This window comes from Candoia aspera, chromosome 1 (assembly GCF_035149785.1).
Source record: "Candoia aspera isolate rCanAsp1 chromosome 1, rCanAsp1.hap2, whole genome shotgun sequence".
NCBI classification, from domain to species: Eukaryota; Metazoa; Chordata; class Lepidosauria; order Squamata; family Boidae; genus Candoia; species Candoia aspera.
The window spans coordinates 337,269,505-337,297,281 of record NC_086153.1 but is presented as its reverse complement, the minus strand read 5'-3'; the positions used below and the strand labels follow the sequence as shown (position 1 = coordinate 337,297,281).

The following is a 27,777-nucleotide window of genomic DNA, read 5'->3' as shown; positions in this document are numbered from 1 at the left end:
TGTAAGGGAACAGTGGAGGGAGAGGACTATATCTCCTGTTTGGGAGCTTCTGGGAGACATCTGGTTGGCCACTGTGAGAAGCCCAGTCTGGTGTGAGACAGGGTTTTTGTCTGGCCTGATCCATCAGGGTTCTGCCAATTATTATGCATTCTACAACAGTGTTTCTCAACCTTGGCAGCTTGAAGATATGTGGACTTCAACTCCCAGAATTCCCCAGCCAGCACTGCTGGCTGGGGAATTCTGGGAGTTGAAGTCCACATATCTTCAAGCTGCCAAGGTTGAGAAACAGTTCTATAACGTCAAGGACTGCTCCCGGTTCTGACACAGGGCCCAAGAAGAATATTCTTAAGTCTCTCTCTCCACCCTCAATGCTTTCTGGATATGGAGGATTATTCTTTCTTACCAGAATTGGTAAGACAACCGATCTCCTCTATGGTAAACAAGGAACACTGTGGACTCTCAGAAGCTTCTAAGTCATTTCGGAATCTCCTTTACGAGGAATACAAGCATGCGGATGTTGCCAACTTGGTGTGAGCCTGCTCCTTACCCAGAATCCCCATGTCGTATTTGCCATCTTTCTTGTCCCTCTCGATCAGGTAGTCAAAAGTGTCATTGAAGTACTGAAAGAGCAGATTCTGTTTGTCAACCTCCAGGCCCAAGATGCGATTCAGGAACTTGGTGATGGAACAGTCTGGGGGAAAAAATAAACAGAGAAAAGGACACCACACATTTAGTTAATCTTGGACGCTCCCAAAGGTTTATCCAAGGTCCAGACTGTGCAGGTGTCAGGCCTGAGAGGTTTGTGTGTGTGTCTTAACATAGATTATGCCTGGTGCAAAATAAAGTAGCAGATGCATAAACTGTCATGTTGTAATGAATGCCTGTTCCACAAATATTCTCAGACTCATAAGGTAAAATAAGGTCTGGTTTATTATAGAATAGAATGCAAACACAATGAAAGCTGAGAATGGGAAAAGCGCGCCTAAAATCAAACTAAATAACCCCCGTTACAAATGAAGTCCCACTCCCCCTGCAATCGTCTCAAATTCACAACCCCAGGTGCTCCTAACGAGTTCTGCTGATCAACGGGAAGAAGACCTTGAACAGAGAAGATAACCCAAACACATGCCATCTTAACGAGCACAGATAGAGAGCTTGGTGCAAGGTCCCTCAGCAGCTCCCTCTCAACCAGAAACGCGCGTCAGTGCCCTGGCATGTGAAACATTACAATGTACAATGCACATTGAAACTATGAACATGACAGGAACAGGGAGGGAGGAAGAGAGAGGAAGGGAGGAAGGAGGAAGGAAGGAACAGGGAGGGAGGAAGGAAGAAGGAAGGAACAGGGAGGGAGGGAGGAAGGAAGGAAGGAAGGAAGGAGCAGGAGAGAGGAAGGAAGGAAGGAAGGAGGAAGGAACAGGGAGGGAGGAAGGAAGAAGGAAAGAACAGGGAGGGAGGAAGGAAGAGGGAGGGAGGAAGAGAGAGGAAGGAAGGAAGGAAGGAAGGAGGAAGGAAGGAACAGGGAGGGAGGGAGGAAGAAGGAAGGAACAGGGAGGGAGGGAGGAAGAAGGAAGGAACAGGGAGGGAGGAAAGAAGAAGGAAGGAACAGGGAGGGAGGAAAGAAGAAGGAAGGAACAGGGAGGGAGGGAGGAAGAGAGAGGAAGGAAGGAAGGAAGGAAGGAAGGAAGGAAGGAAGGAGGAAGGAACAGGGAGGGAGGAAGGAAGAAGGAAGGGACAGGGAGGGAGGGAGGAAGGAAGAAGGAAGGAAGAGGGAGGGAGGGAGGAAGAAGGAAGGAAGAGGGAGGGAGGGAGGAAGAAGGAAGGAACAGGGAGGGAGGAAAGAAGAAGGAAGGAACAGGGAGGGAGGGAGGAAGAGAGAGGAAGGAAGGAAGGAAGGAGGAAGGAACAGGGAGGGAGGAAGGAAGAAGGAAGGGACAGGGAGGGAGGAAGGAAGAAGGAAAGAACAGGGAGGGAGGAAGGAAGGAAGGAAGGAACAGGGAGGGAGGAAGAGAGAGGAAGGAAGGAAGGAAGGAAGGAAGGAAGGAAGGAAGGAAGGAAGGAAGGAACAGGGAGGGAGGGAGGAAGAAGGAAGGAACAGGGAGGGAGGGAGGAAGACGGAAGGAAGGAAGGAGGAAGGAACAGGGAGGGAGGAAAGAAGAAGGAAGGAACAGGGAGGGAGGAAAGAAGAAGGAAGGAAGAGGGAGGAAGAGAGAGGAAGGAAGGAAGGAGGAAGGAACAGGGAGGGAGGGAGGAAGAAGGAAAGAACAGGGAGGGAGGAAGGAAGAAGGAAGAGGGAGGAAGAGAGAGGAAGGGAGGAAGGAAGGAACAGGGAGGGAGAAAGAGAGAGAAAGGGAGGGAGGAAGGAAGGAAGAAGGAAGGAACAGGGAGGGAGGAAGAGAGAGGAAGGAAGGAGGGAAGGAACAGGGAGGGAGGAAGGAAGAAGGAAGGAAGAGGGAGGAAGAGAGAGGAAGGAAGGAAGGAGGAAGGAACAGGGAGGGAGGGAGGAAGAAGGAAAGAACAGGGAGGGAGGAAGGAAGAAGGAAGAGGGCGGAAGAGAGAGGAAGGGAGGAAGGAAGGAACAGGGAGGGAGGAAGAGAGAGAAAGGGAGGGAGGAAGGAAGGAAGAAGGAAGGAACAGGGAGGGAGGAAGAGAGAGGAAGGAAGGAGCGAAGGAACAGGGAGGGAGGAAGGAAGAAGGAAGGAACGGAGGGAGGGAGGAAGAAGGAGGAAGGAAGGAAGGAGGAAGGAAGGAACAGGGAGGGAGGAAGAGAGAGAAAGGAAGGAATGCCTATTTCAATAAAATTCTCAGACTCATAAAGCAAAGCTTAATAAAATCTGGTTTATTGGAAAATAGAATGCAAACACAATGAAAGCTGAGAATGGGAAAAGCGCGCCTAAAATCAAACTAAATAACCCCCGTTACAAATGAAGTCCCACCCCCCCTACAATCATCTCAAATTCACAACCCCAGGTGCTCCTAACGAGTTTTGCTGATCAACCGGAAAAAGACCTTGAACAGAGAAGATAACCCAAACACATGCCATCTTAATGAGCACAGATAGAGAGCTTGGTGCAAGGTCCCTCAGCAGCTCCCTCCCAACCAGAAACGTGCGTCAGCGCCCTGGCATGCGAAACGTTATGATGTACAATGCACACTGAAGCGATGAACATGACAGGAACAGGGAGGGAGGAAGAGAGATGAAGGGAGGAAGGAAGGAAGGAGAGGAAGGAAGGAACAGGGAGGGAGGAAGAGAGAGGAAGGAAGGAAGGAAGGAGGAAGGAACAGGGAGGGAGGAAGGAAGAAGGAAAGAACAGGAGGGAGGGAGGAAGAAGGAAGGAACAGGGAGGGAGGAAAGAAGGAAGGAACAGGGAGGGAGGAAGAGAGAGGAAGGAAGGAGGAAGGGACAGGGAGGGAGGAAAGAAGAAGGAAGGAACAGGGAGGGAGGAAAGAAGAAGGAAGGAAGAGGGAGGGAGGAAAAAAGGGAAGGAAGGAAGGAGGAAGGAACAGGGAGGGAGGAAGAGAGGGTGGAAGGAAGGAAGGAACAGGGAGGGAGGAAGAGAGAGGAAGGAAGGAAGGGAGGGAGGGAGGAAGGAAGGAAGAAGGAAGGAACAGGGAGGGAGGAAGAGAGAGGAAGGAAGGAAGAAGGAAGGAACAGGGAGGGAGGGAGGAAGAAGGAAGGAACAGGGAGGGAGGGAGGAAGAAGGAAGGAAGAGGGAGGGAGGAAAAAAGGGAAGGAAGGAAGGAGGAAGGAACAGGGAGGGAGGAAGAGAGGGTGGAAGGAAGGAAGGAACAGGGAGGGAGGAAGAGAGAGGAAGGAAGGAAGGGAGGGAGGGAGGAAGGAAGGAAGAAGGAAGGAACAGGGAGGGAGGAAGAGAGAGGGAGGAAGGAAGAAGGAAGGAACAGGGAGGGAGGAAGAGAGGGAGGAAGGAAGAAGGAAGGAACAGGGAGGGAGGAAAAAAGGGAAGGAAGGAAGGAGGAAGGAACAGGGAGGGAGGAAGAGAGGGTGGAAGGAAGGAAGGAACAGGGAGGGAGGAAGAGAGAGGAAGGAAGGGAGGGAGGGAGGGAGGAAGGAAGGAAGAAGGAAGGAACAGGGAGGGAGGGAGGAAGAAGGAAGGAACAGGGAGGGAGGGAGGAAGAAGGAAGGAACAGGGAGGGAGGGAGGAAGGAGGAAGGAAGAGGGAGGAAGAGAGAGGAAGGAAGGAAGGAGGAAGGAACAGGGAGGGAGGAAGGAAGAAGGAAGAGGGCGGAAGAGAGAGGAAGGGAGGAAGGAAGGAACAGGGAGGGAGGAAGAGAGAGAAAGGGAGGGAGGAAGGAAGGAAGAAGGAAGGAACAGGGAGGGAGGAAGAGAGAGGAAGGAAGGAGCGAAGGAACAGGGAGGGAGGAAGGAAGAAGGAAGGAACGGAGGGAGGGAGGAAGAAGGAGGAAGGAAGGAAGGAGGAAGGAAGGAACAGGGAGGGAGGAAGAGAGAGAAAGGAAGGAATGCCTATTTCAATAAAATTCTCAGACTCATAAAGCAAAGCTTAATAAAATCTGGTTTATTGGAAAATAGAATGCAAACACAATGAAAGCTGAGAATGGGAAAAGCGCGCCTAAAATCAAACTAAATAACCCCCGTTACAAATGAAGTCCCACCCCCCCTACAATCATCTCAAATTCACAACCCCAGGTGCTCCTAACGAGTTTTGCTGATCAACCGGAAAAAGACCTTGAACAGAGAAGATAACCCAAACACATGCCATCTTAATGAGCACAGAGAGAGAGCTTGGTGCAAGGTCCCTCAGCAGCTCCCTCCCAACCAGAAACGTGCGTCAGCGCCCTGGCATGCGAAACGTTATGATGTACAATGCACACTGAAGCGATGAACATGACAGGAACAGGGAGGGAGGAAGAGAGACGAAGGGAGGAAGGAAGGAAGGAGAGGAAGGAAGGAACAGGGAGGGAGGAAGAGAGAGGAAGGAAGGAAGGAAGGAGGAAGGAACAGGGAGGGAGGAAGGAAGAAGGAAAGAACAGGAGGGAGGGAGGAAGAAGGAAGGAACAGGGAGGGAGGAAAGAAGGAAGGAACAGGGAGGGAGGAAGAGAGAGGAAGGAAGGAGGAAGGGACAGGGAGGGAGGAAAGAAGAAGGAAGGAACAGGGAGGGAGGAAAGAAGAAGGAAGGAAGAGGGAGGGAGGAAAAAAGGGAAGGAAGGAAGGAGGAAGGAACAGGGAGGGAGGAAGAGAGGGTGGAAGGAAGGAAGGAACAGGGAGGGAGGAAGAGAGAGGAAGGAAGGAAGGGAGGGAGGGAGGAAGGAAGGAAGAAGGAAGGAACAGGGAGGGAGGAAGAGAGAGGAAGGAAGGAAGAAGGAAGGAACAGGGAGGGAGGGAGGAAGAAGGAAGGAACAGGGAGGGAGGGAGGAAGAAGGAAGGAAGAGGGAGGGAGGAAAAAAGGGAAGGAAGGAAGGAGGAAGGAACAGGGAGGGAGGAAGAGAGGGTGGAAGGAAGGAAGGAACAGGGAGGGAGGAAGAGAGAGGAAGGAAGGAAGGGAGGGAGGGAGGAAGGAAGGAAGAAGGAAGGAACAGGGAGGGAGGAAGAGAGAGGGAGGAAGGAAGAAGGAAGGAACAGGGAGGGAGGAAGAGAGAGGGAGGAAGGAAGAAGGAAGGAACAGGGAGGGAGGAAAAAAGGGAAGGAAGGAAGGAGGAAGGAACAGGGAGGGAGGAAGAGAGGGTGGAAGGAAGGAAGGAACAGGGAGGGAGGAAGAGAGAGGAAGGAAGGGAGGGAGGGAGGGAGGAAGGAAGGAAGAAGGAACGAACAGGGAGGGAGGAAGAGAGAGGAAGGAAGGAAGAAGGAAGGAACAGGGAGGGAGGGAGGAAGAAGGAAGGAACAGGGAGGGAGGGAGGAAGGAGGAAGGAAGGAACAGGGAGGGAGGAAAGAGAAGGAAGGAACAGGGAGGGAGGAAAGAAGAAGGGAGGGAGGAAGGAACAGGGAGGGAGGAAGGAAGGAAGAAAGAAGGAAGGAACAGGGAGGGAGGAAGGAAGGAAGGAAGGAACAGGGAGGGAGGGAGGAAGGAAGGAAGGAAGGAAGGAACAGGGAGGGAAGAAGGAAGAAGGAAGGAACAGGGAGGGAGGAAGAGAGAGGAAGGAAGGGAGGGAGGGAGGGAGGGAGGAAGGAAGGAAGGAAGGAAGGAAGGAACAGGGAGGGAGGAAGGAAGAAGGAAGGAACAGGGAGGGAGGAAGAGAGGAAGGAAGGAAGGAAAGAAGGAGGAAGGAAGGAAGGAAGGAGAGAAAGGAAGGAAGAAGGAAGGAACAGGGAGGGAGGAAGAGAGAGGAAGAAAGGAATGCCTATTTCAATAAAATTCTCAGACTCATAAAGCAAAGCTTAATAAAATCTGGTTTATTGGAAAATAGAATGCAAACACAATGAAAGCTGAGAATGGGAAAAGCGTGCTTAAAATCAAACTAAATAACCCCCATTACAAATGAAGTCCCACCCCCCCTACAATCGTCTCAAATTCACAACCCCAGGTGCTCCTAACGAGTTTTGCTGATCAACGGGAAAAAGACCTTGAACAGAGAAGATAACCCAAACACATGCCATCTTAACGAGCACAGATAGAGAGCTTGGTGCAAGGTCCCTCAGCAGCTCCCTCCCAACCAGAGACGCACGTCAGCGCCCTGGCATGCGAAACATTACGATGTACAATGCACATTGAAACGGTGAACATGACACATGTTCACTGTTCCAATGTGCACTGTACATCGTAACGTTTCACATGCCATGTTGCTGACCTTGTGCCAAGCTCTGTATCTATGTTCATTTCAATGGAATGTGTTTGGGTTATGTGCTCTGTTCAAGGACGTTTCCCGCGGACCATCAGAAGCCGTTAGGAGCACCTGGGATTGTGAGCCTGGGAGGATTCTACAGGGGGAGGGATCTCATTTGCACCAAGGGTTTTTAGTTTGCATTTGGCGCGCTTTTCCCATTCTCAGCTTTCTTTGTACTTGCATACTATTCTCAAATAAACCAGATTTTACTTAGCTTTTGCTTGTGAGTCTGAGAGTATTTTAGGATAGGCAACCTTTACATAAACTCAGAATGAAGAAGCATGGAGCCTCTGAACAAAGGCTCACCCTCCAAATTTGTGATCAATACCAGAATTGAGTCTGCAAGTCTTCTCACTCGAAGTCCAGTCCTAGTTTTCTTTCAACCCTGGTGAGATCTCCAGGGTCAGAAAGTTTTCTTCTAGGAAGGAACGCTGAGCTTTCACAGAGATCTGGAGATGATGGCATCACCAGACCAAAGCCATTAGAACGTCCCATCCAAAAGTCTCAGCGTTCTTCATTTTACATGGACGCATACAGTTTGAACATGGAAAGTGAAACGAAACCTACCAAATCAAAGTTTAAGGAATGTGAGTTTAAGGGGAAACGAGACACTCAAAATCAAACGATTACATGACTCTGGGCATGGGGCCATAGGAAGAAATTGAGTAGCAAAATTGTGCTCAGCGATAACCCAATAACCACCAGAACCATATTTATTAGAACTGGGTGGTTATCTGGTAAACATCAGCATCATCCTACTGCAGACAGAATGGTGGAAGATGCTGAGAAATTCTGTGATAAACCATAATTGGGGCTAAGTACCACAGTTAGAAAGGACTGCTACTCGTATTAATGGGTGACTGAAACGCAGAAATCAGAGAAATGGAGAAACCTGAAGTTATGGGAAGCTGTGGACTGGACACATAATAATAATAATAATAATAATAATAATAATAATAATAATAATAATAATGGTTTTGCAAAAGGAAGTCTTCATTCATTGTCAACACCTGTTTCAAGGAACATACATTTCAGCTCTGCACCTGGACATGATCAGATGTATCAATCAAATTGATCACATACTAAGGAAGAGAACAAAGAAAAATGCAATCCAGTCAGCCAAGACAAGACACCTGTGCAGATTGTAGAAGAGGCCCTTGGTGGACAAAACCTGGCTTAAGCTTAGAAAACTAAAGAGAGTTAGTGTGCCAGCAAGATCTGATCTGGAGGACATACAATCAGAATATAATATGGGCATCAGAATCAGCACACTTAACTTACGCAGTGGAGAACCTAAGAAACTATAGGAAGAGATGCTGAAAATTAAAGTGGAAAAAAATCTTCCCAAAACTTGGAAAAGAAGATCCAAGTGGCTTTGTGAATAAGCTATTCTGACTGGCAGAGGAAGACTGAAAGTAAAAGCTTTAGACGCCAAGAACAATCTACAACTGAACGGAGACTTCGAACATTAAACCTTAGGCAAGGACAAGAGAAAGGGTTTCAGTCCACAGTGTCTACAAATGGAGAAAAGTAAGAAAGGAAAGGAAAATGGGGGATGTTTTTAAAAAGATCAGGGAAGTTACAGGAACATTTACAGGTACCCAGGAAAAGTCAAGGGTAGGGCTGTGCAACAGTCCGTATTGAAAGGAAAAAGAGGATTCAGACCACGCAGGGACATTCATCACACACTTGTCAACAGCTCCTTAGAGAAGCTGCATCTTCTCCTAGGCACGCCCAGCGATTCCAGGCAAAGGCACATTCGACTTAGGGAAGTGCTGGCAAGTGTGACAGACACGCTCCGAATCACCCTTCAGATCTGGATCGTTGCTAACGGTAGCAAAGGAGGCTAAAGGAAGATGGAAAGGCTCTCCTCGGGCTTGTTACAAGCAGGATAATAGGATGACAGAAATATTTGGAGAGACAGACAGACTATATTCAGGAATTTACATGATAAAGGAAATACAACAGAAAATAGACTAGCTTTCACGTAGAAAGCACGAGGCCCAGAAAAAACACTCACTGAATTGTATAAAAGTGCAAGAGAAGAGGTTGGGAAATAATATGGAAGGTGACTATGTAGCCTAGAGATCTGAAAAGATCTGTCTGTCCGTCCATATCTATCTATCCCTCCCTCCCTTCCCCTCTCTCCATCCATATCCATCCATCCATCCATCCCTATCCATCTCTCTCTCTATATATATATATATACATATCTTGTGTTGGTTTTATGATTTATGGTTTTTGTTTTTATTGCTGTATACATAAATCAATCCACCCACCCTCTTTCTAAAGAAGGGAGGTGCAGAAGAATATGGAAATTCTTCAAGTGATGTGCTAATTCCTCACTGAAGCAAAGTTTGGCTTAACAATTCAAAAAGAAGATAAAACCATGTACAGACAGAGAGATGCCAAAAGAACCGGCAGGTTTCAGAAAAGGCACAGACAGCTAACACAAAAATGGGTAACAGAGAAAACAAGAAAATTTAAGGTTGACCTTTGTTTCATTGATGTGGATTACAAGAACTTAGCTTGTATAGGTAAATTGGATATGGAATAGACTGTCCTTCTTGTGTGGTTCGACCTTCCTTGGTGAGGTTGTTGGGAGTTCTTTCTACCTGGTTGTCCAGATTCTGGAAGCCTGGCACTCGGACAAAGCAGCCATCAACAGACACATAGAGGTAAACAACATCTACATACCATTCAAAAGAGACAACAGAAAAGCCAAACGACCAGCACACTCCCTCGCCAGCAATCAACACCCAGATAGGCAAAAATCAACACTAGGATTAACACCAGATGAACCAGCAAACAGCACAATACACCCTAATCAAGGAACTATTAACTCAGGCAACCAACCAAGCAGCAAACAACAGCCCAATCAAGGAACTCCCAAGGAGAGAACAACACCCCCACCAACACAAGCAGGGCAAGCCACGGTCTATCAAATGAGAGCAAGGCCCCCTCCCTCTCCGCAGTGAAGTTGTTGCCTGGTCTGGCAATGAAACGTCTGCAAGAAAACAACAAGGCTCAGAGAGCACCAAGGATGCCATATGGAATAGATTCAAGGGTAGAATATGGAATAGAATATGGAATAGATTCAGCCCAATGGGTATGTCAGAAAACATGATCATTCTTCTGAGGAATCTTTACACAGCAAGACTGTACAGTCCTGTAAGGACTGAATTTGGATAAAGAAGAAGGAAGGAATAAGATGAGGGTGGGTATTGTTCCCTTGTCTGTATTTAACTTATACAGTGAATACATTTTAATAAGGGGAGGACCAGCTGGGGTCCAAAGAATGGCGAGACATTAACAATCTCAGACACGCAGGTGAGACCTATTGCTTAGCTGAAAGTAAGGAGGACTGAGAACTGAAACTAAGTATGAAAAAAAGCATTAACGTTCAATATCAAGAAAACAACAAGAACGCCAACCAGCATGTTTAATGGAGGTAAAGAAGTGAAGGTGGTAGACAGTTTTCTTTTCCTGGGTTCAGGAAGAGATAAAATGGGCAGAGAAGAGGTGATTAATCCTAGGGCCGAAGGTAATGACACACAGACAAGGTAATAAAGGGTAAAGCGACGGTGTTTCCAGTGGTAATGTATGGCTCTGGAAGGCGGAGACTGAGAAAGGGAAAAAAAAGAAAAGATAAACGCCTTCAGATTACGGAGCTGAGTATCATGGCTTGAGGCAATGGCCAGCAAGCCGAAAGTCAATACTTTGAGCACGTGACGCAAACAGATGTAGGACTAGAAGAAACAACTTTGGCTGGCAACACTGAAAGAGGGAGGAGGGGAAGACCATGGACAAAGCAGATAGTTAGGCTCAAAGAGATTACAGGACTGCCCTTGGCAGAGCTACATGTTACTCCTAGGAAACGGTTGAGATGGCAAGCCTTGGCCTATTCAGTCACCAGGAGTTGAGCCTGACTCCAGGTCATTTCACTAATTTTGCAAATAACCCTTCTGGACTTCTTATTGCTTTGCCAACATGTTGGGAGGACGGGAGGAGAGAAAGAAAGAAAGAAAGAAAAAACAATGAAAGGATGTACAGAGAAAGCAAGTGAGGAAGAAAAGAAATGCAGAGCTAAAGAGAGAAAAGGGAAGGAAGGTTTCCCCCATCCGGGACCGCCATGTAGGAAAACCGTTTGGGGCAACATGGCGCAAAGGGGCAGCTTACCTTTCTCCATGCTCATGAAGCCGTATCGCATCTCCTTGCAAGAGATTCCCACGGAGAGGAGAGATTGCTTCATTTCTGAAAACCCAGAATTTTTTTAACAGGAGGGCAGGGAGAAGAGGAGGGAGAGGACAGTGTTAATTCACAGCAGTCATCTGATGGAAAAAGGGTAACTGGCAAGACTTATTGAACTACCCTTGCATGTGGGTCAAGCTACGGTGAAACAAAAGCGCACCGGATTCCTTCTTATGGAAGACGGCCTCTTGGGACATGCAGAATGTATCAGTACTTGTCGCCAAATTATGGAATTCAGAGTTGGGCGGTTGCCTGGAAGCCATCCAAGTATTTGAGTGATAAATCCTCCAGCCACATTTTCCCTAGCTGGGTGGCTGTCTGGTCTTTGTTTCAAGATTCCCAGGGGAGAACCCACATTGCCCAAGGCAGCCTACCTTAGGCTATTGAGGAATTTCCCCTTAAAGGTTAGCAGAAACGTGTTCTATAGAATATTCATCTGTTGCTTCTAGCCTTATTTCCACAAGTCTGCTTCAGCTTAACTGAGTACATTTTAAGCCTGACCTTAAATATCAGGCATTAGAAAAGTGGGATGGAAAAACTTCCAGATTTAGAGAGGTTTCATGGCTTCATAAAAACTTATTAGTAATGAAATGAATAGATTCAAACTGGACAACTAGAATGGATACAATACTAATCAATAATTTGGGGGGGAAACTACCGGTAGTCCTCGACTTACGACCATTCATTTAGTGACCATTCAAGGTTACAACAGGGCTAGGAAAAGCGACCCATGAGCAGTCCTCGCACTTATGACTGTTGCAGGGTCCCTGCAGTCACATGATCAGAATTCAGGCACTTGGCAACCAGCATGTATTTATGACGGTTGCAGTGTCCTAGAGTCAAGCGGTTGCCATTTGCGACCTTCCCAGCTGGCTTCCGACAAGCAAAGTCAATGGGGGAAGCCAGATTCGCTTAATGATCACAAGATTCACTTAACAACTGCAGTGACCTTGGCAAAAAAGGTAATAAAATAGGGCATGACTCACTTAACAACTGCCTCGCTCAGCAACGGAAGTTCCGGTCCCAATTGTGGTCGTAAGTCGAGGACTACCTGTATCTCTTCAGGAATACTTCTCTTAAAAAAAAATCTAAATCAGCCTTTTCCAAACCCTATTTCCCTCTTGATATTAGACTTCAAATTGGCTGGGAACTAAAACAGTTGGAGTCCAAAAACATCTAGAGGGCACCAGGTTGGGGAAGAACGATTTAATGATTTAAACAGATCAAGGAAAGCATATGCTATTATTTGAATTGTGTATGCAGTATTTGTTTGTTTAACTGATTTAAACAGCCACCCATCTCACACTTGTGCAAACACCGGATTAAAAGCGACAAAAGCAAAGCAACCAGGAACGGTAATAACAACACAATAATAATATAATGGCGTCCAACCACAATTTGGCCCAGTCTGTGCAAACCCAACCCCTATTGAAAAAAAATCACATATAAATAGCACAGTGAAAACAAGGTCTAAATATGCTTCAACAAAATATTTTTGCCACAGCAAGTGCTGGTTTCCAGTATCAGAAGCTTTACTGAAAGCTACCCAAAAGGAAATCTTTTAAGGCATCAGGCAGCACAGAACATTAATGACTGCTTTAAAACACAGCACCAATTAAAGAAAAACCAGGCAAGGTTGTTCAATCAAACCTCAGTCAATTCACGAATTCCGCAGGAAGGGGAAGCCGCTGACTTGGGGACGTGTTCTTGGCTAACCCTTGCGGTTTCTAATTCATCAGTTGAGCCCTAGATTGAGTCTGGTCCCCTGTCTTCACGCAGCTGTGTGCAAGGAAGGTCTAAGGGGGCTGAAATGGGAAGTGGCATTTTTCTGCTAATCATTACAATAAATTTTTTTGCAATCAGAACTCTGGCAGTAGAGCCACCTTCCTCTATGAACAGCGACAGAGTATTTCTTTGGCTGGGTGTATTTAGCAGATGGTGGCCCCCAGCTGCAAGACCCCCAAATTTGGCACGGGATTCAACTCAATGACCTCTGAGCTCCCCTCCAAGGTTAAACTTTGACCAGATGATGGGAATCTATCACTGCCGGGTTTTGAATTGGGAACCACCCAGGCTTACAGCCCGTATCCTTCACTACAGCAGGAGAACCGCTTCGGCCTCTTCTTTATAACACTATCCTCCCGCCCATCCTTGCTCACCGCTGAAGAAAGCTGCGTCTCCTTCTTGATAGCCCTTGGGCACAGGGACTTTGTTCTCCGTCTGCTGGAAAATGGTGCGCAGGACTTTATCGAGGGCTTTGATTCCATACTGGGGAGAGATGGACAAAGGCATCAAAAACCAGGCCCTACAGAAGTGCAGCATCCTGGCTGGATACAGCTCACATTAAGGAAGCCAATGAGATCCCCAGCTCAGCCTCCCACATTCTGCCTGGAAGAAGGTAGATCCTGATTTGCAGGAGTTGCTCTGCAGTCTCTGCAATCATGGTCTTTTGGGGCAACCTGTGCCAGATTTGCAAGAAATGGCAGAGGGAAAAATCCCAACCATGGGAAATGTGAGGCACTCAGGCAGTGTTTTTTGCTCTCAAGACCACTTTCCGCTTTTAAAAATTATGGATGACCTCAAAAGAGCTTTTGTTTGTGTGGGTTATACAGGTAGTCCTCGCTTAACGACCACAATTGGGATTTTGGTTGCTAAGCGGAGTGGCCGTTAAGCAAATCTGACCTTTAGGACCTTTTTTCCAGTGGTCATTAAGCAAATCACTGCAGGTATTAAGTGAACCATGTGGTCATTAAGTGAACCATGTGGTCCCCAACTGATTTTGCTTGCCAGAAGCCAGCTAGGAAGGTTGAAAATGGTGATCATGTGACCACGGGATGCTGCGACAGCCATAAATGCAAACCAGTTGCCAAGTGCCCAAATCATGATCACGTGACCACGGGGACGCTGTAACAGTTGTAAGTGTCAGGTTTTTCAGCACCGTCGTAAGTCTGAACCATCACTAAACAAATGATTGTTAAGCAAGGACTACCTGTATTTATTGATATTTACCATATTAAATTTGATGCACTTGTGGAATACTTATTTACTGAATCATGTAAAAATGACAATATTAAACCTATTAGATATTAAATAAACAAAATATTTTTCATGAAAAAAACCTTTTTTTTTAACAGATAAAAAATAATGAGTATTGTTTTAAGTGCTTGCAAACATCTTCAATATCTGGCAAATAATTTTGATTTCACAGACCCCTGAGAGGTCTTGGGAGACCCCCAGGGGTCCTCGGGCCATGCTTTAAGAAACACTGACCAGGATGTAGTAGCGCTAGATGGCCTCTGATAAAAGACACCGTATTGTTGAATGCTCTGCCTTGTCAGGGGAAGTAACTGGAGGACCTTTGAAGTCCTTTCTGTCTGGTTGCTAAGTGGAGCGGTCATTAAGCGAATCTGACCCCCTTTCTGTCTCTAGGATTCATTGCCCTAAAGAGGGATTTCAGAGATTTGTGGAGGAAGATGACAGTCGGTCAGCCAGGGCCATGTGCAGAAAAGTCTACTTCTGAATGCCTAGTGGTTGAAGCTACCTATCAAAGGAAGATGCTACTGACTTTATGGCCTGCTTGTGCGCCTCAGGCATGTTGGAACTGACATGCAGGACTACACGTGACCTGATCTGACCCAACAGGGCTCTTTCTTTCATCAGCCTTGTCCAGTTCTTGCCTTGGATTTGGAGATTATGTCATGCACCGAATGAACGTTTTCCAGCAGTTTTGCATTCATAAACTTAGAAAGAAAACAAAAAAAGACTGCAAATTGCAGTCTTGTGGTTTCTCTCACTCCCGCCTTTCTACAAACCCCCACCCCCAACGGTGGTTTCTAAGGTCAGCAGGATGGCACAGACCACAACTAACCCAAGAACAAAGGCAAGAGTGATCAGCAGCAGAAAGTATAACAGGAAGGGGGTGGGAGCTAAAGCAAAGGACAAGGAGGAAGAATTCATTGAGAAAAAGGGGGAAAACTTGAAAAAGAAGGATGGGACCATACACTGTTTGTCAGACTAGCTGTTAAAGACAAGAGTCAAAGGTAGCAGGGCAGAACAGCCTTTCCCAAGCTGCCAATCTGCAGAATTTTGCGGGTTACAACTCCTGTCCCCCTCATTTAACCCGGAGAAGGCTTTAGACTCGCTGCATTTTCCACCTTTCGCCCCTGTTTGGAAAGCTACCTCGAGGACAAAAAACACACGCATCAGATGCCATGAAAAACAAAGGCAAAGAATCAGGAGTCCCGAGCACCTCTCCCAACTAACAAACCTTATTCAAAGGCAGAAGCTCTTGTGAGCCACAGACTTACTCTCACCTTGTTCTCAAAGTTGTACTTGCTGAGGTCCCGGGATTCAGTCGCTCTCCGGTCTCCATGAGTTAAGGCACCCTATTGGAACGAGAAGGCCACGTTTGAAGCTGGGCACGACAGCAGTTTGTGCTTCTCGGGGGCTTATTCTACATTTGGCTAACACGATCCAGAGCCCAGCTTGACTTCCTCCCTGTCTCTTGACGTGCCTGGAGTAGTCTTCTACTGGCAAACACCAGGCCAATAATTTTGAATAAAATCCAGTGTGTTTAAGGGCTAATCGTTTTTGTTAACTGATTAGAGATGATAGTCGAATGGGGAGTCCATGTTTGAAGAGGGTGTTTCTTACAAGGTCAGGAGCTGGAGGCTGACCAAAAAGAGGGCACGTGCCAGGTCCAGTCAACTAAACAATGCCATCTGCTGGGGCCCCAGAAGCATTCCCTTCCCTGACACCTCTCCTGTCCTCTGGAGTAACATTCTCCCCTGAAGTCCGGTTGGCTCCAACCTCCCCGTCCTTCAGAAAAGCATTCAGACTTGGCTTTCTGAGCAGGCCCTACACCAGGGTGATTTGTAATCCTGCTTGAATGGTAGTTATTAGTTTCTTCCTCACTGGGTTTATCCAGTGCTCTACTAGTATATTTTTTAATTGATTGTAGGCTGCCTTAAGCCAATTCGGATTAGGTGGCCTTATAAATTGAATACATTAATTTGTTGATATTAAACCCTGAATTGCACCCGAGCTCTCCAGAGTTCACTTAATCAGTAAAAGAGATGCCTACCATTCTGATGACTAGCATGGGACATTCTAGAGTGGGCGGGTAGATGGATAAGAGAGATACAGGTAGTCCTCACTTAACAACCACAATTGAGACTGGAATTTCAGTTGCTAAGTGAAGGGGTCATTGAGCAAATCTGACCTGATTTTACGATTTTTTTTGCAGTGGTCATTAAATGAATCACTGTGGTTGTTAAATGAACCATGTGGTCATTAAGTGAATCATGCAGTTCCCCATTGATTCTGCTTGCCAGAAGCCAGCCGGGAAGGTCAAAAATGGCGATCACGTGACCACGGGATGCTGCGACCGTCATAAATGCGAACCGGTTGCCAAGCATCAAATCGTGAACATGTGACCGTGGGGATGCTGTGATGGTCGTAAGCGTGAGCACTGGTTGTAAGTCGTTTTGTCCAGCACTGTCGTAAGTCTGAACTGTCACTAAACAAATGGTCATTAAGTGAGGATTATCTGTTTTCAGAAAAGGCTTTTGGGCAGGGAAAGAGGGCAACTTACAAGGCTCTCCAGGCGTTTGGCCACGATGGAAGCAAACCGCCGCTCACCAGCCAGTTCAGAGATGAGAAAAATGTACTCTGGAGCAGACACCTGGTTGGAACGGTGCGTGCGGCCTGGTAGGAAAATCCACACAGTGAAGGGACCATCCCACAGCATAACGCAGCTTTCCCCAAATGGGCCACAAATTCTAGAAATCATTGCCTTGACAGGGCCAGGCTGAGAAGAACGGGCCTCTTTGTGGTGGCATGTATCAGACAGGTCCACTCTTCAATTAGTGGCATCAACGTTATATCCCTGCATCTGCAGCAACCTTTAGAGGTCAGTGCCAGCTTAACTTGCGGCCAACTTAAAGTCCCACATTTTGCACGGAGAACCCTCCGCCACCCTGTAGAGCCCGTGTGCGTTTATTACTGTCTTAGCCCTTTCCAGAGGCAGGAATAGAAAGCAGTGATGAATAGTGAGGAGTGCACACAGTGTACTAAACAAAAGAGGGGGGAAGGAATTCCAAGGGCGAGTAAGAGGGGTTTTAATTGGTCCAACGTGTTTTGGAAAAACTGTTCCTTTTTCAAGGGCAGTGCAACAGAATGAAACAGAAAGCAACAACTGTTGATCCATCTCTGGTGCGTGGGCGTGCGCGCGCACACACACACAGGTTTTCAGCAAGCCCTGCCTACCACCGCAGCCTGTTTGTTAAACAGAAATAGAAACAGCTCTTTCCAAACGGAAAAGGAACAGAATATATATATATATATAAATAAATTTGGCACCCAACGTTTTCTTCTACATTTCTCTCCGCCCCCCCCACCCCCGCGCCTCCACTTATACGGAGACACAAGTGCTGGCTTGGCTGTCTCACCAAACTGCTGTATGGCCCGGTCAGCACTCCAGGGCAATTCCAGCGTCATGTGGACACGCCGCCTTTGGTTCTTTACCCGTCTGTCCGCTTGGAGAGAAATCCCTGAGCTGGAGGCCTCGGAGATTATTGCTACAAGCTGAGGGAGAGAGAGACAGAGAACAGAGTCAGCTGGTCAGCTGGATTTTTGAAACACGGCGGCCTCCTTGATCTTTTCGAGCAAGATGGCCAGCCACTGGCCTGCGAGCTACGCCTGGGGGGCCTTTTTCAAATGGAAAGTGGGGTTGAATCACTTGCAAAGAGGAGAAGGACCAACGCCTTTTTCTGCTGCTCAGGCAGTAAGGCAGGGCTTCTCAAGCTGTGGGATGCCGTGACCTCCGAAAATAGTAGATTAATTGGTGTGAAGTCCCGCCCTTCCCCCCTAAATAACGACATCAATGCAGCAAGGGAAGTGTTACTCCCTGGCTGGACAGCATGACCTACAGAGGGGGTTCTTCACTAAAGAGCTGGAGCTGTTCCCCCAACTTAACCTTCTCCTGATCCCCCATGGCTGGCTGGGAAATGCTGGGGTATCTGGAGCATGGTATGCTGGGGAAGGCTGGCCGGAGGGACGAAGGGAACAGGCGTTGCCCATCTGGGGGAAGTAATGCAGAAAAGGGAAGAAGAGAGCAGCGGGCCCAAGGGTGGGAATCCAGGAACAGGTCCATGGCTGGGATTGGTCCTTCCTGACAATCAAACTGTGAGAGATGGTAGGGAGGAGGCTGAGAAAGGAGTGGAAGGGAGGAGGGACATCAGTCATTAATGATCAAGAATCCAGAAAAGCAGCTGAGTCAGTCGGCAGCGTCTCTTACAAACAGCAAGTCAGCCGAGGTGGCGATAAATTTCAAAGTTTCAAATCTGTCTCAATGAACTCACTACAGGTAGTCCTCGCTTAACAGTCACAATTGGGACTGGAATTTTGGTCATTAAGTGAAGTGGTCGCTAAGCGAATCCAACCCATTTTATGACCATTTTTGCTGCGGTCGTTAAGCGAAACCCATGGTTGTTAAATGAACCACATGGCCATTAAGTGAATCATGTGGTTCCTCCTAGATTTTGCTTGCTGGAAGCCGGCCAGGAAGGTCAAAAATGGCAATCCCATGACTGTGGGATGCTGTGCTAGTCGTAAATGCAAACCGGTTGCTGAGCACCCAAATTGCAATCATGTGACCATGGGGATGCTGTGATGGTTGTAAGTGCGAGGACCAGTCACAAGTTGGGGTCCAGCGCCATTGTAAGTCCAAACCATCACTAAACAAATGGTCGTTAAGCGAGGACTACCTGTATAAATGAGACTGGGAATGTCCTCTGGCAGTTTCCAAGATTCTGTATTTAGCCTGGATGAGCATTCAAGAGAAATCTCGGCTTCTTTGATCTTGCCCAGCCATGGGGGGCTCAAGATAAAAATACAGAGGTTGGCCCTTCCAGTGTATATGTTGACTCCCACAAGGTTGGATCCCTTCCTCCCCCACATTCCTGCCTCCCCACAGCACTCACTTTGTCTCCATTCATGAAACGCTCTTTCTCCTTGAGATTCACATGGTCAATCGAAAGCCCCTGCTCAGCTCGTGACTCAAACACCACGCAGTCACCAGGCCGCCGCACCACTCGCCCCTTCCGCCCGGTCATCTGTCCAGGGAGAAGAAGGGACATGTTGGAAGAGATAAAACGACCAGGTGGGTGAACCCGGTCCTTGGCTGCTCTGACTGCAGATGTCTGTTATGCGTGATTGCTCGGCTGTTATTTTGTGTCATTTACAGGCAGTCCCTGCTTAATTACCACAATTGGGACTGGAATTTCAGTTGCTAAGCAAAGCAGTCATTAAGCAAATCCGACCCAATTTTACAACCTTTTTTGTGGTGGTTGTTAAGCGGATCACCACAGTTGTTAAGTGAACCACATGGTTGTTAAGTGAATCACGCAGTTCCCCATTGATTTTGCTTGCTGGAAGCTGGCTGGGAAGGTCAAAAATGGCGATCACGTGACTGTAGGACGCCGCAAGTCATAAATGCGAACTGATTGCCAAATGCCCAAATCATGATCCTGTGACTGCAGGGACGCTGCAATGGTTCTAAGAGTGAGGACCTGTCGCAAGTTGACTTTTTAGCACCGTTGAAAGCCCAAACCATTGCTGAATTAATGGTTGCTAAGCGAGGACTACCTGGATAGTTTTCCTTATTGTTTTCATTTTGTTTTTAATTGTTAGCCACCCACAATTGTTAGTCATGCACTTGAGATGGGCAACCATACTAATTAATTAATTAAATATATCTATCTATCTTTGGGAAACTCCAAGAGGGAAAAATGGAATCCAGGTGATCCTTCCATTGCTAGGCAGTGAATTCCCAGGGCTCTGTAGGACCCGAACCCAAGTACCTCAAGAAGGTGGGGCTGCAGGCTGGCTTAGCAAGGTAGATAAGACTGTTAGAGGTTTGGATCTGAATGTAGCAGGAACCACTGGGACCATCAAGTTGAGAAGGTTTTGGAAAATGAGCGGGCTGGGACTTTAAGATCCAGACAGACAGGCATCCTGTCCATAACGTGCCTGACATAACAGTCCTTGGAAAGAAGAAGGCCTGGTTCCTTGATGTTGCTATGCTGGGTGATGCTGGGATTGAGGAAAAGCAATCCAAAAAAAATTACAAAATACCGGGACTTGCAGATCGAAGTTGAACGCTTATGGAAAAAGAAATCCGCTGTTATATCAATTGTGACTGGAGCCCTTGGAGCAACACCTAAAGGACTCCCTCAATATTTGGAAATTTTGAATTTATTGGACCTGAACACCTTAATCTTACCAAAAACATCTTGCTAGGTACTGCCTGTATCCTCAGATTTACCTTAATAATTCTTAGATCCTCGGTTAGGACTTGAATTATTAGGCTTCTACCAGTCTTAGACTGTGATTCCAATTGTATGTCACCAGTAACAATAACAATAACAAAAATAAAAATAGGTTTATTAAATATATATCCCACCCAACTCGCAGCAACTCTGGGCATTAATAAGTTGTTGTTGTTGCTGTTATATGTAATACTGATCTCTCTTTGGCTAGCAGTTTGGGAGCCTGCACTGGCCAGGCTTGGCCCAAATAGTCGGCCGGCCATTCAAGGGCGTAACTTTCCCATGACGCATCTCAGCTTCTCTTGCTCAAGCATCATGATTTGGGAACGGCGGCCCAGACTGATCCTCAGAGGTCATCTGGAGCTTGGCTTTCTGTGCGGGAGAGTCCAACCGCAACAACCAAGCCTGGAAAGGAGGTTCTCGAGCTGCCTCCCATAGCAGGAGCTGCCCCATAACTGGGTGTCACTTGAAACAAATGAGAGGAGCCACTGACTGAAGGAGGGTGCCTGATCTGTCTCTGCATGGGTCTCTGCTCTCTCCTCCTCCCGGTTAATCTCGCTGGGGCAGCTCTGTCAAAAGCTGGAATGGGGGACTGCTCATCTAAATGGAAAAGAACTTCCCTCTGTAGCCATGCTAATACAGGTCGTCCTTGACTTACGACTGTTGGCTCAATGACGGTCCGAAGTTACAACGACCTTGGAATGGGTGCTTTACAGCCTGTAAAGCACTTCTGGGCATCACAAAACATCACACACACCCCCATGGTCACACGAGGGCATTTTGGATGCTTGGCAACCAGCTCACATTTACGAGCAGTTGCAGCATCCCACAGTCACATGATCGCAGTTTGCGATGTTTTTTGCCGTTTTCCAGCAGAAAATGCCCATTGGGGAAGCTGGATTCACTTAATGATCTGTGATTCGCTTAACAACCACAATCACAATGGTCATAAAATCAGGTCTGGTCATGTGGTGACTTCTGACCACAACAGCTTACGATGGAAATTCCGGTCCCAATTGTGATCGTAAGTAGAGGACTGCCTGTACTCCAATAGAAGAGAACGCTGGCAGGGCTCTGTATAAACAGGGAACAAACTCCACGCTCCCTCACACTGATGACACCAGTCAGGTAATGAAACGTCTGCAAGCAAACCACCAGGCTCAGAGAGCAGCAAGGACTCCACAGTGCTAATACTGTGGCATCTCTTATGTCTTTATAAACCGAAGGTATAGGCCATCCAACTTTTAAGATAAAAACCTTTTGTGATGCTGCCCCTCTCTTGCCCCAAATGTTTTACCTCTGCCACATATTCCGGGCCTCCAAAGTGATCAATCAGTTCATCTAAGGTGTTAAGAGGTAGTTCTTTGCCCAATGCCCTCACTTTGGACAGCAGCTCCTGCTTCATGCTCTCCACATATTCCATTGCTCCTGATCCATTCATCTCCTTCTGGGGGTTGAGCCAATAAAGGGGATGTAAACTGCCTGTAAAGGGGATGAGAAAGAGATTAATGCCCTTATCTTTTTTTTTTTTTTGAGAAAGGAAAATAGGAAGGCAGGAAGAGGGTGAAGGCAGTCTTGTAGTTTCAATTGGTTTTAGGATTCTGGAAATGCTCGTTTTTCTTCCTCCCAGGTATTCAAAGTCCAGCACTGCAGATACTTTCCCAGGGAAGTATATAATGCACGTTTGCCTGACAAGAACGCTGCAGGCATGGCCAAGGAGCAACTCAATTCCCAGCAGAGACTTCATCCCTATTATCCCTGGGAAAGAATAAGGGATGGGGCAGAGTGCCCGGCTCCTGTATTGGCCTTCCTCATGGGCTCTACACTACAGTCCCTGATTCCCCCCACTGAAAAGGGGGATCTGCAAGGAGGTGGCTTTTACTGCTCAAACCTCAAAGAGGGCAGATCTCTTCTGAGCATTTGATATCAAACTTCTTCCCTCCCTGCTGCTGTTTATAAAACCGCCGTCTAGTTCACATGCCACCAGAAAAGCACCCTACTCCCTCTTGTTCTTCCCAAAGGCAGCCAAGTTAATGGACTACGGATTACATTTGACCCAGTAAAAGCACTCTTTCTCAATCTCATGGCCTTTCTTTGGTTTTATGCCAGTCACAGAAAGTATCAGGGGAAATGCACCGTTGTTGTATGCCGCCCAGAGTCGCCTTGTGTGAGATGGGCAGCTACTGTATATAAATGTGAGCAACAAACAAACGAACAAACAAAATGCATTCCCCACTGGGAAGGATAAGAACAGCAAGGTTTCTTTCCAAATGAAACATGCCACCTGCACTCTTTATAAGCCTGGTGTGCTTTCCAGACTTGAAATACAGATAGTCCTTGCTTAATGACCACAGTTGAGATCAGAATTTCAGTCGCTAAGCGAAGTGGCCATTAAGAGAATCTGACCTGATTTTATGACCTTTTTGCAGCGGTTGTTAAGTGAACCCCATGGTCATTAAGCAAATCATGTGGTTTCCCCATTGATTTTGCTTGCCAGAAGCCGGCTAGGAAGGTCAAAAATGGTGATCACATGACCACAGGACACTGCGATGGTCATAAATGCGATTCTGTTGCCAAGTGCCCAAATATTGATCATGTGACCATGGGGATGCTACAATGGTCATAAATGTGAGGATTGGTTGTAAGTCCGAGCCATCGTAAGTGTGAGGATTGGTTTTTCAGCACGGTTGTAAGTCCGAACCATCACTAAACGAATGGTTGTTAAGTGAGGACTACCTGCATTTGCCCCTGAACACTGAAATAAAAGAAAATAGTATCTGCAGCATTCTGGCAGTCAGGTGGTCTTGGCTATTAATTTATTTTCTTTATACCTGAATCATTAAGATGCATAAAGAGGACCTGGAGCTGGTAAGGTTGTTAAGCCCTGCCAATTTAAAGCTCCTCTTTAAAAAGAGCTCCCTGCAATCAGTCCCTTTGAACAAGTCCCTTTGAATCGCTTTGTTAAATACAGATACAGCTACCTCAACAAATGTTGCAGTTCTAAGCTGTTACTGAATTCTGAGTTGCAGGGAAGGCATTTCGCAAAATATCGCATCGCCAAAGCACTCCTTCCAGAGCAGGCAAACAGGTGGACCTTGTCTCAAGATGATCAAATATCATCCTCTACTTGCCTTGCAGGGCCACTGAATCAAAGAGACTCAAGGTAGCCTACATTAAAAACTCAATTAAAAAAAACAGACAATCCAAATCCAGAAACTACAAGTAATTAAAGGAAACTACGGAGAAGTATAGATCTGTTTTAAAGTTCCTACCATGCCTCATTGTTCATCATGGGGGTGTGGGGGGGGGCAGAGTCACGAAACACTTAGGCTGCTTGCCTGGGTGAAAAGCCAGTTCTGAATGCCTTCCTAAGCAGATGCCTTAAGTGAATGCCTTGGGCAGGGGGTTGGACTAGAAGACCTCCAAGGCCCCTTCCAACCCTATGATTCTAGGATGCTAATGGGTTGCTAAAGGATACATATCCAGGATGCGGTAACCTCATTCCTTTTCCCCAATCTATCAATTTGACTCATGAGAGTCTGGGAGAATGCAGCTTGCTTGAGCTTGAGCAACTGCAGGTGAGGTTGATATCTAGTAACAAATAGCAACAAAATAGGAAAAAGCTGAGTGAGGATGGACTGTCCCTGTTTAAACAGAGGAAAACTAGCCACCTACCAAGGATTCTGCAGCTCCCAATTTCCTCACCAGAAGCACAGGGTTGTCTACATCAGGGTTCCCCAAAGTGGTCAGTATTGACACCCAAGGGTCAATAGGACTATCCAGGGGGTTGATACGTGGCTGGGGGTCAAAAGGTGGTCAGTAAATGGCTGGGGCTCAATAGGCAGTTGATGGAAGGTCACTTGGGGCCAATTCATCTTCTGGGGTCTCTGTAGGGCTCCATACCAATCCTTAGCCCTGAAGGTGAGGGGGCGAGGGGCGAGACAGGGTGACCCAGGGTTGATGGTCAGCCTCCATTGAGAGCGGCCTTGAGCTGTCTCTATTATTATTATGGTTATTTGTAGCACTATCAAAGTAGTATTTATTAAACTATTTTCATATAATAAGCCAGTGTTTCTCAACCTTGGCAACTTTAAGATGTGTGAACTTCAACTCCCAGGATTCCTCAGCCAGCATAGCTGGCTGGGGAATTCTGGGAGTTGAAGTCCACACATCTTAAAGTTGCCAAGGTTGAGAAACACTGTAATAAACATTTGGGGGTTGATCAACAATCCGAAACTTTATGAAGGGGCCGATGAGCTGAAGAGTTTGGGGACCCCTGGTCTAGATGACGGTCAGGTCCTTCCAAACCTCTAATTCTACAATGGCCACCTTTCACATGTGAATAATAACCCTGCCTGTGGGGAGGAGAGCTTCCACAGGGGTTTTTGGCTGGCGAGGAGGACGGGGTGATCCGAACACGGCTTACTCGGATCTTCACACATCGTGCCATTGGTGGGTTTGTATCTGATTGCGAGATCCTCTGTTTCGAAGAGGGACTCCGGGGAGGAATTGAAATCGCTCTCCAGCCCCGGCTCGGAATCGGAGCTGCTGCCGGAGCTGATCTTGATGATGCTGCTGCTGCTGGTGGGATCGTAGGTGGCCCTCACCACCTTGTTAATGCCACGGACTCTCTGCTTCCCTGGAGAAAAACAGGAAGGGAGATGCGTTGGAAGACCAGCTGTCTAGTTAGAAAATCGTAATAGCTATCCGGTTAATCATTTTTAATATATATGTTGGTATTGGCTATTTTGGGGGGTCCGTTATTTGGAGATGAAGAACAGGCTACTGCCAAAAAACGTGGCACACCCCTGCCTTAGGAACTGTAAGCTCAGACAAGATGATGATCTGATGACAATGGTTAAATAAAAGAGGTAACGTTCGCAGGGGAGGGGTGGGAAACCAGCAGCTTTCAAGTTGGGGCTGAATGAAGACTTCCAGCATGCCCAAACACTGTGGCCAGTGGCGAGAGATGCTGGGAGCTGTAGTTCGGAAACTTTAGTAATGCCACAGGTCCCTCATCCCTGGCTTAGAAGGAAGGGAAAGTAAAGGCTGGGATCCAAGGGGAAGATGCCCCCGAAATTCTGTGGCCGTGAAAGGCAGTCCGTGCCTAGAACAAGCGCCTGCCGCAAATGACGAGAACGAAGCAGCTAAAAAAAGAAACAATGGAAAGGAAAGCGGCTTGGAAGAGCAAAGTGGAGGAATGGGAAACTGGGGATAGGATGAGTAGGGAGAGAACAGGACACAAACTGCAGGTGCACCACAGAAGATCTGGGATACCAGGTTTTTTTGCAGGGGGGGTGAGGGTGAGGATAAGAAGGATCTTACGTTTTCTTTTAATGCCACTTCCTCTTTCTCTTTTTCGTTTGGTTGAAGGAAAGTGCTTCTGAATTAGTGAAAGGAAGACGCCTCTGAAAATTAAGACGGGATATTTTATTCTAGCTGCCAGGAGACCAAACTGCTCACTTTGAAAAGAAAAACAAAAAAGGCACAGAGAAGAAACAAAACAAAACAAAAACAGAAGAGGGGGGGGTTCTCCATTTTGCAGAAACATCAAGGGCCTCGAACTCGAGCTAGCTCAGCTGCGCCAAAATTGGCAGTGCTCGGGGTTTCTGTTTGCAGTGCTGCCTAACACAGACTGGCTTTCCTGACATAATGCACATGTGAACATTGTTTTCACAAAAGTACACATTTCTTTACAGACCTTCCCAGCTGCAGTGGTAATTCTGGCTCTGCTATGAACATTGATTAACGACATTAACAACTCAGAAAACTGAACGACGAAGGGCAGCTAATTTTCCACTGGTGCAGGGATTAAAAATATAAAATAGATTTGCGTTCCAATGCAAGCTCAACCAACATTTCCATGCTCTAGAGCAGTGTTTCTCAACCTTGGCCACTTTAAGATGGGTGGACTCCAACTCCCAGAATTCCCCAGCCAGCATGGGAGTTGGCATCCACCCATCTTAAAGTGGTCAAGGTCGAGAAACACTGCTCTAGGCAGCCCAGATTGTCTGTCCTGGCAGCTATTGGCTCAATTGCTGTGATGTCAGGGAATGTTTAGACATGCTATCATATCAGTCCTAAGCCAACCCAAAGTGGCACTTTTGGTGGGAAAAAGTATAGAGGGCAGGGAGGGCTTCTGGGGTGGGAGCCATATGTACAGGTAGTCCTCGACTTATGACCATTCATTTAATGACTGTTTGAAATTACCATGGTGCTGAAAAAGTGACTTACAACCGGTCCTCACACTTATGACTGTCACAGTGTCCACATGGTCACGCGACCAAAATTCGGGCACTTGGCAACCAGCATGTATTTACGACAGTTGCAGTGTCCCAGGGTCATGTGATCACCATTTGTGACCTTCTCTGCCGGCTCCTGACAAGCAAAACCAATGGGGAACTGCATGATTCACTTAACAACTGTATGATTTGCGTAACGGCCGTGGCAAAAAAAGATTGTAAAATCAGGTGTGACTCACTTAACAGCCATATCGCTTAGCAATGGAAGTTCCAGTCCTGATTGTAGTCCTAAGTCGAGGACTACCTGTAGGGCCTTTCAAAAGCGGGCAACTGATGAGGCGGACCAGTAATTCCATACGCTCCTCCAGAACAAAACTGGGCACATCTTATGTCTTTGTCCTTCTTGCTTACCTACAGACAGGACCGTCTTCACAAGACTAGATAAGATGGGACTGAACAGTAGAAGGTAGAGGGGGAAACGATGGCCGTGGTGGGGTGAGTAGAGTTGATGACGGAGCGCTGGGGCGGATGCACCTGAGACGTCTCCCATCTTCACCCCCACCAGATCCCCCCCACCTCCACAAATGCAGGCTAGCTCATGGAAAAAGCAGGGAGCACACACACTCAGATGGCCATAAAAAAAATAAATAAAAAGTGGCTATGGGAATGGCCTGGCATGAGCTTAGTGGCTTGTTTCAGACGGAGGGTGCAGATGGAGTGGAGACCCTCCAGGCAGTCAGTGGGTTGCATTCCTGCAGGGCCCCAATAAAAGACTAAAAGGAAGGGCAGCTGCTTTGAGAGCACCAGTGACGTAAAGGATGCCCCGGGTTTCTTAACGGCTGCCATGGGAACAACCACATCAAGGGTAAAGCCCAAAGCCACCTGCCTCTATCAGAACGCGGCAAAGCAGCCTCCAAGTCCTCTCCCTACTATCTGGAGAATTCTGGGAGTTGCAGCCCAAACATCTTGGGCAGGGGCTGTCCTAGAGTTTACAAAACGTGCCCCCTTCCTCGGGGACCCCACGGAAAACTCACTCGGCTGCCGAAACGAAGCAGTTCAGGTGCCCCTCGTTTTCATCCAGAACCTCCCGGGTGCGGGCCTCCCCCGTCGACTGCAAACCGATCACCACGCACTGTGGAAGGCAAGTTGGGCACAAA

General features: G+C 47.3%; 1 protein-coding gene across 1 annotated transcript in view; it reads right to left on the bottom strand.

Annotated features, from left to right (window-relative positions):
• Nucleotides 1–27,777, bottom strand: part of SBNO2 (strawberry notch homolog 2) — a 121,686-nt gene that overhangs the window by 8,626 nt on the left and 85,283 nt on the right. Inside the window, exons 16-26 of the mRNA XM_063290868.1 lie at nucleotides 27,655–27,752; nucleotides 25,704–25,786; nucleotides 24,805–25,017; nucleotides 21,676–21,860; nucleotides 19,032–19,163; nucleotides 17,499–17,634; nucleotides 16,643–16,755; nucleotides 15,363–15,434; nucleotides 13,209–13,317; nucleotides 10,978–11,052; nucleotides 548–691 (exon numbers count right to left, since the gene is read on the bottom strand). Coding sequence (XP_063146938.1) covers nucleotides 548–691; nucleotides 10,978–11,052; nucleotides 13,209–13,317; nucleotides 15,363–15,434; nucleotides 16,643–16,755; nucleotides 17,499–17,634; nucleotides 19,032–19,163; nucleotides 21,676–21,860; nucleotides 24,805–25,017; nucleotides 25,704–25,786; nucleotides 27,655–27,752 — 1,360 coding nt within the window. The remainder of the gene's footprint in view (nucleotides 1–547; nucleotides 692–10,977; nucleotides 11,053–13,208; nucleotides 13,318–15,362; nucleotides 15,435–16,642; nucleotides 16,756–17,498; nucleotides 17,635–19,031; nucleotides 19,164–21,675; nucleotides 21,861–24,804; nucleotides 25,018–25,703; nucleotides 25,787–27,654; nucleotides 27,753–27,777) is intronic.